General features: G+C 39.4%; 1 protein-coding gene across 4 annotated transcripts in view; it reads left to right on the top strand.

Annotated features, from left to right (window-relative positions):
• The first annotated feature begins 2,683 nt into the window (after positions 1-2,683).
• Positions 2,684-15,202, top strand: part of l3mbtl4 (L3MBTL histone methyl-lysine binding protein 4) — a 77,687-nt gene continuing 65,168 nt past the window's right edge. The window contains exon 1 of one of the 4 annotated variants that reach the window (XM_076971423.1): positions 2,684-2,706. Coding sequence is in view for 2 of the 4 variants with exons in the window: in XM_076971419.1 (XP_076827534.1) it covers positions 14,014-14,037 (24 nt within the window). In the remaining 2 variants the exon portion in view is untranslated. Of the gene's footprint in view, positions 2,707-13,568; positions 13,636-13,762; positions 14,038-15,202 lie in introns of those variants that run through there. The other 3 variants (XM_076971422.1, XM_076971419.1, XM_076971420.1) reach the window with 3 other exon arrangements.

Raw genomic sequence — 15,202 nt, forward strand, 5'->3', positions numbered from 1 at the left:
GCAGGAATATATCCACTGTTATGTTCATATGCTTAAATCTTTGTAGGGACACATGACTGGGTGTCGTAAACATGAAGCTCCTAAAATTTGCATATATAATTTCCCCCATAGCATATATGGCAAAGGTGCCCAACACATCTCAATTGTTTAGCTGAATCTATAACAACTCATAATTCCACCACAAGGCATCAGTCAGCAGCAATGCCAACCTTTGCTGCCTGGAATACAATAATCTGTACTTTTCATTACTACTGTGAGCTACTGTGAGGTACCAGTCTGAATCATGTGTTGGACTAGAAAAGCACCGTTTTAACAGACAAGACATTATGGTACGAATTCTAATAGATGGACTTATAGATTTTCCACAGCATATTGCACTGTTCTGCCTTTTTCAGTTTCTGTTCTGTTGCTCATGTTTATTCATTCATTTTCAATCAATAAGAAATCCGAAAACTAATAATTAGAAAGTTCTTATCCATTGTCTTTGTTATTGGGTTTTACATTAAACAATAAGTTAAACAAAACATATATCTCTTTCTCTCTCTCTCTCTCCCCCCCCTCTCTCTCTCTCTCACACACACACACACACACACACACACACACACACACACACACACACACACACACAATAGCGTGTGCTAGAGTAAAAACATGAGATTTTGTAAGCTAAAACAGAACACTTTGTGTTAAAACTGAGTTTGCCAGCACAGAGGCACACACACGCACACACACGCACACACACACACACACACACACACACACACACACACACACACACACACACACACACACACACACACACACACACAGTTGAGCTCTGTCTCTTCCCTACAGCTGGCCCCAGGGCTGTGAAACACCCGCATGGAACACTAAACACTTGCAAGAATGAGACCTGCACTGACCCCCTGTTATGACATGACATTCCAATAATGACAAACAATCCCTTCACATGCACATGCACTTTGTACATACCAAATGACTCATAAGATAAAATGGCTGTTTAAATTCAAACACTAGACAATCTTCCCTCAGTTGTTTCAAGGTATGGATGTCTCCAGGCAGTGGATTCACTACTGTACTGAGTGCTAGGAGTAATATTGTTTGTAAGGGACACATTGATTTTTCTCTTTAATTCAAATCATTTAAGTATGTGATTTATTTGACAGGGGAACAAGGTTTAGGTATGTATGGACTAATAACTCAACGTTTTCTAACAACATCATGTTTGAACTGTGAATGACAGTCTTTAACCTACAATCGGTTTAGTAGGCTTGGCTTTCTATTGATCTGTGTGGACAGTATACAGAGTGGTCTACCAATAGCCTGTAGTCACTACATTCAAGCTATTTACTTTTATGTGTAATTACTTCTTCAAATATTGCCCAAGAAAGTCCCCCAGAGCTCTATCAACTCTGGAAAGGTTAGCTGTGTCCTGCTCTTCTTAAATGACCATTTCAATACAAAGGATTTTGCAGTCTCTGGAAGCAAAATACAAAAAAAAAATATTTGAAACATCTGCCCATTTCCATTTTTCTGTAGCTGAATAAATCCCAGAGTGTTCAACGCATGTTTCTTGGAGTTGACTTGTACACTATGAGCAAAGCTCATGTTTTATTCAGCATTATGGGATCGATTTCAATCAAACCCTGCCATGGTCCACTGATTCATCTTTATAACAGTGTGCTAGCTTCCCCTCTGACCTGAATAAGTGATGGGTACAGGGGGAAGTACAGTGGGGAGGTGCATGTGGTGGCCCCACAGCCGGTGTCTTGTTCCAGCATCTTTCAACACATTTGCAGGGCCATCTGGGTAGCTCCTCACCCCACGCTGGGTGATGGTGTTGCAATCTTGCCCTTTCTTTGGTTGAAAAACAACATTAGTCTTATCGTATAGGGCTGCATGTTGGCTGGCTCAGTGATGCTCTCTTTGGGCTGCTAGATGAAACGTCATAATTTTTAGTTCAGCTTTTAGTTTTAGTTTTTGGATCACCATGTGCTGTCACTAAAATTATCCCATGAGCGGAGAGGAAACATGACTCACCAGAATTTCATTTTGCCCATCAAATTTTTCGAAATATTTCCCGATGCTAAATATGAGCATGCCGCAACCTCGGATAAGGCTAAATGATAATGGTGCTTTGCTGGTCATCTATCTGGAGTGAACTGGTAGTTGTTTTCTGATCAGTACAGTTTAGTGTGTCACTGGTTCACAGACATGTCAAAGCAATCACCTTGTATTTAATTCGTTTAACAGACCTTGTACCTCACAGAAAGTCTGCGCTCTAGACGCTAGTCAATGAAGATCAGGGCTCTCAAGTTTTGAATTCATTTCAGAGTGTGAGAGTAGGTGGCGAACGTAAGTTGTTGAGCGGGGGTGGGGGGGGGGGGGGTGGCGAACGTTGTTGTATTTCGCGATCGATCGCCAGTGGAGGGCGACATATATATATGGATCAGAGGTAAATGAACTACATTTTTTTTTCGCCGTGTGAAATCGGAAGTGTGGCGTGAGAGCGTGTGAAGACGGTAAAATGCGTGTGTCACACGCTCAATGCGTGAGACTTGAGAACACTGATGAAGAAGTTTGATGGTGTGAAAATACAACAGAAATTTCTTCAGTTCTCAGTGGTCAGCAAATCCTGTCTTTCTGAAGAGTAAGAAAGATGAATATCCTGCCTTCTGTGCACTCTGGCAGACTTAAATACTACAAGTAGGTACCATGTCACCACATCAATGGCTGTTACAGATGTCTGCATCAAATCAGTCATCTGTGCTACTTAGCTAAAGAGGCCATGGTTGTTATTTAGTGTGTTGTTGTGTCAGGTCTCCATCCCCCGTACGTCCTCCTTTCAGGAATGTGAGTTTTTCCTTTTAAGGGTTATTGTAGTCACTTTTAAGTAGTCACTTTAGGACTGACATGTTTACAGAATCTCAGAGCAACTGGAACTACATTCTCATTTTGCCAGCGCTCGTGTCTGTCCTAAAAACAAAATCTAGATCAGCGCTCCACATTGATTTATAAACATTGGACCAGATCAGCTCACTTCTGAAAGTGCAATCTCATGAAAGGCAAAAAAACGGCGTCCAGATCACCCCCTGTAGACAAACATGGAAACTTTGATGGACTAATACCATCTGATCAAAGCCTAGCATCGAGGAGCAAGGGTCTGATGACAGGACTCAAAGGCAGCTCTGGAAACAGTGAGACAGAAGCTTGGGAAACCTGAGCTATTTGGGCAGCTCTGTGTGAAGGTAAAGGTATCACCTGCCAGTGTAGTCTTGCTGTCACAGCCTCTCTCTGCTCAGGCTGGATGGCGTGTGCCGTAGCAGCCTGCTCCATTTAGAGGTCTGGCTGGCAAACACTCCCTTCTCTTTCAAATCGGTGGTCGCGTGGCTGTGGAGATGTAAACATAGAATGACCCTGACTGTGCCACGAGCTCCATCTGTATAATGCTGTGCTTAGTGAGAAAAATGACACACTGGGTATTGTGCTCAGAAGTGAGTATTTGTCCAGTATTAATAGCATTTTCCCCCCTTTTTAGTAAACTAACCTGACATTTTTTAAAGTGAGACTTTTTCTTTGTTTTTTTTTTATGTGTTATTCATAGAATTGGCTCAAGTATACAACATTCCACAATAGTATAGAATATTCTTCTTCCTTCTCTGACCATGTATTTATCTAAGGCCCTTTTCTAGTGAAACCACATACATTATGAAGCACTGTGTGCGTAAGAAGGATTTGCAGCACATCTCTCAGCTACAGCCCATTAGGAAGCTCATTTGCAGTATTGATGAGCTGGGCGATTGGCACTGCTCCTGTCATAATGTGTTAGGTTCCCTGAAACACAAAATGCCTTAGTGTAGCACCATGACTATCAAAGCCAACTGATCAATATCAAATGTACTAAACTAAATCCTACTCTTTGAGTTATTTCTGACTTTCTGACTTTCATTCTTCCTCTCCCAAATATTGATAGGCTGGCCTGCCTAGTCATGGGTCTGTTCACAGTGTTGCAGTCTTCAGTACCATATTCAGTACCATTTGAATTCACATTCTGGGTTGGCTTGAACGACCACTTCAGCATGTCAGTGGAATTTAAAGCTATATGGAAATCCTGTTTTCAACTCCGTTGTTAATTCTCCTGTTTTTTAGCCTTGTAATGCTATATGAACTAGCTTCCATTGAGTTTTAGACCACAGACAGAATTCTTGGCATGTTTGGATGCTCACGGATGAGCATCGTCACCCCTGCTGGGTAGTATCACACCTCTACCATACCGCTCTCCTCCTCCTTTTGACTGCATTTCATGGGCCGCACTGCCTTCAAAGGCCTGAAAAGACTATTATCTATTTATATGGCAAGTACTGCAAAAGCTATTACTAAAACGGCAAAGCTTTCATACTGCTTATAAAGGTATTTACTGGTACATGTAGATTCATATTTGTGGGATATGGAATGGTATGTTCCTTCCATGCTATGGTATGGTAGTTGTCAATAGTAACAAAATCTTTTTCATCTATTGCATTGGTCTACATGCTGGCTGTGAAGACATTGAAGACATTGTTTAAAACAGGAAAACAGGAGTTCAAGTTCTCTGGTTAAGTTCAAGAGCTGTGCAATGGTTGTGCAAAGAAGATTCAGGCTTGAATGGTCAGGGAAGCTGATTTTAACTTGATATTCTATCATGCCATTTATTTGTGGCATAATAAAATAGTAAACAATACAGCAATGCAATTTTTTGTTGCTGTATTTTCTCTATAGCTTGGTGTTTTGAACTGAGGACGTTTTGGGCATTTCCCTGTAGTGCGTGGGTGCAGGGCTTTGGCAGACTAGGGGGTGGTGAAGAAATGAATGAGTCATCTCCAGTCTCATCTCTCAGACCCACAGATAGCAGATTCCAAGCTAAAAATGTGATAAACACGCATTAGATTATCTGTGCTGAGGGCTCAAGATCAGATATTCTAATTGTGCTGTGAGAATATTGAAAAAACCTAGACTATTTTTCTGGCAGCACGTTTACACTGACAGTGTGAAATAGGCATAATTTGTGCAAATTACAAGTAAAAAATTTATGAAGACTAACTCTGCCCTTTGCCAGACAGCCAGACACATTACAGTTTCCTTCATGTTAATGACAGTTTTCATTTAAACTTGGGTATATTATTGGGCTCAGTGTAGAAATGGCTATTAAAATAGAAGCTGTCTTGCCTGGAGGAGTAACAGGCTTGCTCCCATGCCACCTGTAGACACACACACGCGCGCGTGCGCACACACACACACGCACACACACACACACACACACACACACTATCTGCACATTTTTAGAGAGCTGGATCCTGGAGATGATCTTCTAAGTGACAGAGTTGTTTTTGGCCTACTGCATCTGAGGCAACAGATCTTCTTTTGGAGAAGAGGTTACATCTCACTCACAGCCTTTTCCCCAGCTCCACCACTGAGACTCTCGCTGCTTATCACACAGGAACACTCTACCTATTTCGTAACTCTTATTTGTTGTGATTGCCTAAGATGCATACATACCTTAGATAGTGTTGCAACCCATATTTGTTAGTTTAGAGATTGAGGCACCATGTGAGTGGTAATAACTAGATGAAACATGAGATGCAAAATATGAAGTATTTCTAAACAAATTCCAACACAAAGGCATTCACTGGGAGAAAATGCCACGGGACTTCTCACTTTTTGTCATCATTGGTTCTCTCTGTTATGGGCAGAAAGCTCATAGTTCATGTATCTGCTTTGACAGCAAGCAATAGCTGGCATTTTGATATAAAATTCCAGTGTTTCATTTATTCTGCTGTAAAGCGAGGGTTTGTTCCAGGACGGCACCCTGCAGTTTGGGGAGCGATGCGAGTATTAGTGAGAAGCACACAGTGCATGTCCCCTGAAGTGAATGTTTCCATAACTTATAAGACAACAGATTAATATGACAAGAGTGGCATGCTGTACAGAGACTATGAGATGTGATCTGTTTTGAACAGCATGCTGAGTACTGAAAAAAAATTACAGAAAAAACACAGCCTATAGGACATATTGTTTGATGTTTTTCATTGGCTTGAAAATATTATGGAATAAATGCCATAATTTATCACCCTGTTCATCTCTGTGTAGTTTATATAGCTTCTTTTAAAAAGACTCTTCAGTTTCAGTTATAACGACACTGTTGATTTTAACTCACTGATATTTTGAGAGATTTTATGGTTGTTTTAAAAGCCCAACGGTCATTCATTATTTCAGCCCCAGCTGGGATTTGTCAGTATTCTATCATTTATCTACTATGCCCTAGTGTTTGGAGTGAATGCCAGTAATTTATGAAATATAAGCCTTCAGTGTCAACTTTGATTATAGATATAAGTAGTCCAGTGTGCTTGACTTTGGTTATAAACAATTGTTTATTTTTATAATTTTTTTTTCTAAATAACCTGTAATGTTACTGTGAAATTATCATGAGATGTTAGTGTTGTAATAATGTAGTTTCATATTTAGTTAATGAAATAAAAACCAGTTAGCAAGTTACATTTTTTGCCAACATATACAGTATTTTCATGGATTTTAATGGAATGAAAAAGGATACTTTTTTGCTTTATACATTCATACCCAAGCCTGGTTTTGAGTCTTCTGAATCAATTATCTTGCTATACCTTTCTTTGGATCTTTGGATCATGGTAGTATCTTCCAAGACCTTTAGGATATCTGCCAAAATATGCAGGCATCAGTAATACTTCAGTAATACTTCATATAATCTTCATAGAAAATAGAAAATTAATCAGTAGTGTTCATGACAGGATATGCTGAAGGAGACCACAGATCTCCATAAAAAGCAACCCTTGCAGACAGACTCTAATTTTTTAAAAGCGTCCCATAACACATCGGTCAACAGATGTTCCAAATGAACGAGGGGCCATTTACCTCTTGGTAAACATCTACAGTGATATGTTTGGAGAAGAGAAAGCACTGCGTAACACAGCCAAGCTTCATCCCATCATCTTGGTAGAGGGAGTATACAGTGATGGGGCTGTATTGCCTCCTAAAGACCTGGACTGCTTGTAGGCACTGAGAAACTGATGAAATCCTAGGAGAATCACAAAAAATGTATAACTGATTATCCAGTATCTCAAACTGAGAGTAGATTTGTCACACAGAAATCATAGAAAGGATTGGAGAACTGGAGGTAATTAATATAAGGCTAACATAATTGGAAATACTTTCTAGATTAGGGACAAATGCAAATATGTACTGAAATGGTGCTGAATGATTTTGTTTAGAGGAAACCTACTCACAGTGCAAGATGAGTAGCTAAATAATGCACATGATAAATGCACCCATAAGTGAGATTCCACCAGGGCCGGAGTGGGACACTTTTTCAGCCCGGGAGTTTCATGCCCAAATCCGGCCCAAAATTATTTTCCCCTCCCAATCGGCCCAAACTAGAGATTGACATGAGCCGGCCCATCGGGAATCCTCCCGAATCTCCCGATTAGCCACTCCGGCTCTGGATTCCACTATTACATATAACATTTCAGATAAAAATGATCTTGATTGGTTAAACCACTTGTTCAGTAAAGATCTGGCCATGTTAAATGTGTGTGTTTAAAAAAGACTTCCCACTTAGTGTTATTATTTACAATAAGATCAGATCACATTTGGAAGCCACTGTACTGATTCAATACTCCCCCTACAAGCAATTCTGATTCTGATTTATACAAAAATACAGATACTTGCAACTTCAGTTGCAGTTCCGTTTACACACTTTTTCCCCTCACAGTTGTAATACAGTATTTTATCTCCTTGACGTGCTCTGCATAAACCTCTTTGAAAAAATGTTCCTACTCATGTAAAAGTGCTACATAAGCACCTCTATTTTTTAGACATTTTACAGCTGATTTAAGGGATTACCTAATAACTTTAGTTAAATATAGATCACCCTATCTTCATTTTACTGCAGCAAAAGCTTTACTTATGGTGAAGAGACATTATCTGATCAACCAGAAATGTCTTTTTAAAAAGTGTAGACTCAATACATAGATTAGAGCGCCCCCCTGTGACCCCTGTATGTGACTGATTCCTACTACCCTTTGAAACATTTGCAGTAACTTAAAACTACTGAAACAGACTTCAGCCATTGCTGTTAGCTCCTGACTTGTCCTGCTGTTTGTTGTTTTGTGTCACTCAAAATATGATAAACATGAGTGCTTAATTTTTCATTGTCTAACATCATATTTCATATCTCCTACATATTTAATTACACTGGGATTGTTACCCTCTTCCTCTCAACTATCATGCACAATGAAAATAAGACACTGTAATAAATATATCAGTTTAGATGGATATAAAATGTTAGTAGTTATATGGATTATAGGAGCAAATTCTATCTATCTATCTATCTATCTATCTATCTATCTATCTATCTATCTATCTATCTATCTATCTATCTATCTATCTATCTATCTATCTATCTATCTATCTATCTATCTATCTATCTATCTATCTATCTATCTATCTATCTATCTATCTATTATTACTGACACAACAGAGGGCATCGATCTCCCAACAGAGAATGAACAGATGTGAGAGAAAGCTAAGAATGGCTGACAGAAAAACATAGCCCTTCCTATTCATCGCACATTGCTGCCTGGCAATTTTACAAAGGGCTCTCGGGTGCACAGTAAAATAAGGGTTGTTTGTATAGACACTCATCTTAATCTACCTAACAGTGCATAATTCAGCCTGACAACAAGAAGGCAATTACTGAGTTTACAAGATATGACAGCATATAAATGTCAAAGGTACTCAAAGGAAAAAAGAACCAGAACTTCAGGAACACACATATATTTTAATGGACCTCCTTCACTTCAGCTTCAGATACACCACTAGTAAACTACATACACACACACACACACACACACACACACACACACACACACACACGATACAGGCCCCCCCTGCCAGCTGCCCCCATGCACAAGGGCAGTTGTCCTGTTTTTGTTGTGTTGTGTTCGTCCCTCAGGTGGTCGGGGCCTATCATCACACCACCACCTGAGGGTCGTTTGTCCATCTATATGAGTCTTGTCTTTGTACCAGTCGACTGCTGGTTATTGTATCCTTAATTTGGATCATGACATGGGTCTTTAGTTGGTGCATGTTATCATTAAACCCTCTTTTTCCCTGAGACTTGGCGTGATCGCTTCCTTTATTATTCGCACTACCTGCCTGTCACAATATATATACCGCATATTAATATACATTCCTATTGTTGCACTTTGCTTGCACAGCTGATGAAGGACCTCTGTCCGAAATATCCTGTTTCTCTGGAAACTTTGTGTACTTTCCTACAGTTTTTATACCCATGCATGAGGATATTACCTCCCACTTTGCCTTAGACCTTGGAGTTTGAGGGTGTAGTGAGGTATTTTTGGTGTTCCTAGGACTGCACTCTTCTGAACTGTGATAGATGTTGTAATTTCTGGGATCTGTCGAAGGCACTCCTCCAGGTTATTATATTCTCTCTATTTCTTCTTTCAGTTCCTGATATTTCTTCTCTTAGTCCTTCCTTTAGATGCTGCCATCACTTGGGACTGTGACATCGATTGTCACCGCTGTCTAACTACATCTACTCTACTATCACAATCTTTGATTGGGTTCCTGCTTATCTCTCGGATCTTAGCCTTGTTGTCAGTACTCTTGGGGGGTGTTGAGCTCATATGTCTAATATATGTTCCGATATGTGATCCCTGTCTTTTGGTTCTGTCTCTCAGTGCTCAGTGTCTTATTTCCCTGCCAGAATCTTGCATCATGCAAATAAGGTTGTGTCAGAGGTTCTTTTACACCATCTCTGGTGGGTCTTATCTGGTGTGATACATGGCTGCTTCGATTCCACCTAGTGCTAAGTGCTTGATATTGTATTGTCATGGACTAGTGTTTCTGTGCTGTCCTTCAATCCTGCGTTTTGCAATAATCAGTAGGATGGTCTCATGTCGGCCATGTCTGCAATTTGTCAGTGGTACATTACATGGAGGGTTATATCCTAACGTGGTATCTCCTCTGCTTTTATGGTGACTATGTTCCCCATTTGACTGAAGCACCCTAATTAGCTCATCCTTGGGGGCCATTGCTTGTATTTTTTTCCTTTGCTGGCACCATCCCTCACGCTTCGGACTGCCGTACAGCGTACAGGATGCTGGATGTTGGGTGACCATTCTTTGTGAAATGTTTTCTGGTCTAGACATTGGTAGCTTCCAGTTCTTCTCTTGGCTTATGGTGCCTGCAGGGTATCTGCTGAATGGCAATGAATACATGTTTATAGCTTTCATCTTATTATTCTATTCTATTCTTATTATTCTAACTCTTGACGATGTGTTTACCTTGTGGAGGTACTTTGGTGTAGATGTCTTCATTTCTGCCCCATGTATAACTGTACCCCAGGTTACAACTTGTGGTTGTGCTCTGTATGACCTTGTCCTGATAACACGTCTCCAGCACAAATACCATATCCTTGCTGTAGATCGTGATCTCTGAGTCGATGTGTAAGGATCATCCACTAATCTTCTAGAGACAAGTCAAAACAAGTGTGTCAAGAACTTGTCAAGAGTGAGATAAATGACCATTCACATAATAACTATGATATTGTAGTCTGAAACTGCTCTAGATGTGCTACATGAAAAAATGTATTAACACAGCCAATAAAATAAATGAGACAAAAGGATTGATTGCCATCATCCATTCCTACTCATGCATTACTGCAAGAGCTGTCTACTGTATTACATGAAAGGGATATAATCAGTTTTACATTGGAGAAACCAAGAGAATACTTGCTAATAACTTTGTTCAACATCTTTTGTCCATGAAAAGAGATTGAGATTAGATTAATGACATTGTCATTTGGTATGTCATTTGGTATTGTCACTCAGAGCCGGAGTGGCTAATCGGGAGATTCGGGAGGATTCCCGATGGGCCGGCTCATGTCAATCTCTAGTTTGGGCCGATTGGGAGGGGAAAATAATTTTGGGTCGGATTTGGGCATGAAACTCCTGGGCTGAAAAAGTGGCCCACTCCGGCCCTGTTGTCACTTATACTATGGCAGCAATAAAATTAGGAAACTCAAAGAAAAATAACTGATTTACACACTCAGAACTGTGAAATCATATAGAATTAATGGTTTAAACATTTACTGTTTCTAATATTGAAACACTTGCATAGCTGATCATGGACATCTCTCTGAAACGTCTTTATCTGGATATGTTGTGTACTTCACTACAATCTTAAGTATCTCCACAATTCTTACTACAGTTCACTATAGATACTCACCTATAATATCCTTTGGATTCTTGGGGTTTCCAAAACTGTAGTGAAAACATTTTGGATAGAGTTCCTTCATGCTTTGCTTGCACAGCTGATGAAGGACGTCTGTTGAAAATGTCCTGTTTCTCTGGAAACCTTGTGTACTTCACAACAATTTTGAATATCTCTACATCTCATTAAATTGCAGTTACGTACAGTTACTTCTACATGCATATATGAATGAGAGAGAGAGAATAAACAAGCAAACAAAAAATATATATAGAATGCCACTACTGTGCAGTATTATATTTTGATTGCATATTCTGTAGTACACTGCTCAAGCAAACCTGAGTAGGAAATGCAATTATTTTTCAGTGCCGCTAGAGTGGTTTTATGGCCTTTTACAGGCTGATGAGGTCTTGTGCTTGCTTTGCAGAGCAGAGTGCATTGCCAATCTCAGTGCTCTGCTTTGACTCATGCACAAATGATTTGTTGTTTTCATAAACATAAACACAGCTGATGTATTTCTGTTGTTTTTGTTCAAGCATTTGAGACCCATTTCAAAACTCATCAAACCTTTATTCATCTTATATATCTAAATCAATACCGCTGTCACTGAAAAGTACATCAAGCTTGATTATAGTATACTTTGTGCCTAAGTGGGTGCCTTCAAGGCACTCAAGTGTCAGCTCAAGTTCGGTCAGTTTTATTCTATGGCACTTTACACTGTGAATTTTATACCAGCAGGTTTGAAGAAATTCATGCCCCTAATGAGCAAGCCGATGGTAATAGTGGCAGTAGCAATACCCCCTGAGACATGACACGGGCAGGATGACAGTACAAAATATTACCAAAAACACCCAGACCTTCACCTTAGGAAAAACAAAGGGCTGACTGAACATGTAGATTTTTTGCCTAGGTTGAGATTTTAGGTTGAGATTGAGTCAAAGCACCTTGTGATCAAACCATGGGTGGGAAATGGTCACATAGATATTATTCATATACTGTATATGCTAACACATCTCTTACTACAAGAATGAATCTCTATTATCATTTAATTTAGATAGGGCCTGATCCAAACAGAAGTGCCATCTGACAAAAACTCCATTGGAAATACCAAAGAGACCACACAGTAGTTGATGAGAACTAACATGTTGTATAAAAATACCATTTTGGGAATCTCCAGAGGACTGGCAGCACCGAGGGGAAAGCTTGAAGGTCATCTGTGCTGGGCCACTTTTTAAAAGTTCCACAGAGACTCTGATTCCTGAGACATGTACAGACACAGCTCCATTTTGCAGTTAGATCCTGCAGAGCTTGCCTTCACCTCACAAACTGCCATCTGTCTTATCTGCCATCTTATTGGGCATATTTGAAACTAATCTCTTCCTTTAATAGAAATGAATTTATGAACACATTCCTTACACTGGAAAAAAAAGAATTGTCTGGCATTGCGTATAAAGTTGATGTCTCACTGTTTCACTGCACTCCTAGGGGCAAACAGACATCATTTCACTGATTAAATTTAATGTAAATTTCATTGATTTGATTTGCTGCTGGCATTTTTTTGTTTGTTTTGATAATTCTGGAGAACTGCTATTAGTATTAAAAATAGTATTTCTTGTTGACGTTCTCATCAAAATCTCATCGAGTCTCATCAAATTACTGATTAAGCATCATGTCATTTTGTTTAAACATAATTCACATAATCTGTAAAACACAAAGCTGTAAATTGAGTTTTGTGTGATTTCTAAGTTTAATATTCCTTGTCTTGTTAATATGGCTACACGAAATAAACTATACAGATCGTTTTAATTTACTTTTTGATTGAATGTATAATTTACAGATTCAGCTATTCTGTTTATAAGTAGCTATAAACATACTTTTTCTGACATGTTCCTGGAAAGGAACATATGGATTTAGCCTGAACTGTCCAGTAGATGCAAAATATACGTGCGTGCTGCTTCACCTCTGATGCATAGAGTTTCTCCCTATTTGTATTTTTATCCTGATTTCTTTCAGTGTGTTCTCATTATTATTTATCCGTGTCGGGAATGATGTAAGCTTTTTAGAACAGTACCATATTCTGAAATCATACTTTGTTTTGAGCGTACTTTTCCAGCTAAAGCTAACGAGTTAAATGTATATCCTTTTCAAACTCGTCCCTAACCTTTCTATCTTTTTCGCCTTCGCTTTTCACACCTGTCCGACTCTATAAACCTGCTAACTCTAATATTTAATGTCGTCTCCAGCAGAGGGCCGTGTGTGCGCATGCGCACTGCCCTAAACACAACCCTATTTCTACTGTCACAGCGTTGAGGGGGCATACCGACTGTCGTGTGGGTAAGGAATTAATAATTTCTCACAACCCCGACTCGCTACACTTTTGTTTTATAACGATAACGAAGCTCACACTTTAGCAGGACGTTTGCTTTGGGCGTGATAACCATTCGAATGTGAAATGTGTTTTTTTCCATCGTATTAAATGCGCTGAGAGATGGCTATCATCGCTAATCTCTCGTGTTTTTCTCCTGTTCAGCCACATTAAATGTGATGCCCCCTCACACGAACACCCAGTTATACCAACAGCACACAACAATGTCGCAACGGTCAATGTATCGACCGTGGGATACATGTAGGGCGAATGTGTGTTTTTATCACTGTAAACAAGGCGCAGCTAGCCGTGTAGCTAAGTGAAACTATACATTTCTGTTCTCGGAAATGTTTCCTTTTCGTATTTTACACGTAGGTTGGCAGTTTTGTTTGCTACAGTTGCAACTCTTCCTGGTGTTCGACACGAGGAGAGACTTTGGCGATAGTTGGCCATGCTGCGTGTGCTACTTCTTATTTGACAATATTCTCATTTTTAGATTTGTTTCCTAGGTGGGTGGAGTGGTAATTTGCGTTTTTAATTAAAAATAATGTTTATGTTACTTGTTTGCGAGTTTAAAGTTTCATGGTGTCAATGTTGCAGGCTGTTGGACGAATTGTTTGAATTGTGCTTTTGTATTGGTGGGTAGGATATGCAGAATAAAATACTTGTAGGATAAACCGTGCTGTTGGGTTCATTAGTTGACTGGATGATTGCTGTTTGAAAATGGACCCTGTGAGGAATCGTAGTGCAGATAAGACTATATAGGCCAGCATACCGTTTTAAAGACTTTAATAAGAAAGGCATAAGAAACAACACATTTTTCCTTCAGGGTAAATGGTGTCATTTACACATTGATTTATTTTTGCCGCCCCTGTAGAATTGAGGCGATATTCAGACATGTCTAAAGAGGAATTTTTCTTTGGAAATGCCGATTCATTAGATAGTTTCACCCAAAACAAAAATGGAATTTGAGTCTACACAGTTTACTTATGTAATGTGGTCATTTTAACGGTATTTTCTGGTTCAGTTATTCTGCATATTCTGTTTGTTGTCATGGGTGCTTGATTTCTTCTTGCTCTACACACGAGGTTGAGTGTGTTTTCCCCTCACTTCTGTTGTACAGCATCACCACACACTCCATTGCATTTAAAGAGCAAGCTGTAACATGACGTTTGACCTGCTTCGTCTTTGGAGTTTCCCATGTGTGAATTTGATGAATTCTGTGTAAATGTAGGCTGCTGTATTACGCAAATATCCATAAATGCATATACTGTGGGCTGTTGGTGTTTATTTTCGTTTCATATCAGTGCCGGGAAGTTGTTGAGTTGCTTTGAGCTCTATGGCTGCCATGTAGCACTTCCTGTTTAGTAGTTTAAGCAGAACATGAATTTATTGCTTAGCAGGAGTTCCTTCATTTACCTTTGCTGTTTGTTTTTTTGTTGACTTTGAGCAAACACCTTGAAATGTAACTCAAGAACTTTAGCCTATATTGATTTTCTACATTGAGGAATTGTACTTCAGAAATAGATACTTTGT

The sequence above is a fragment of the Brachyhypopomus gauderio genome, chromosome 13 (assembly GCF_052324685.1).
Source record: "Brachyhypopomus gauderio isolate BG-103 chromosome 13, BGAUD_0.2, whole genome shotgun sequence".
Classification (NCBI taxonomy): Eukaryota; Metazoa; Chordata; class Actinopteri; order Gymnotiformes; family Hypopomidae; genus Brachyhypopomus; species Brachyhypopomus gauderio.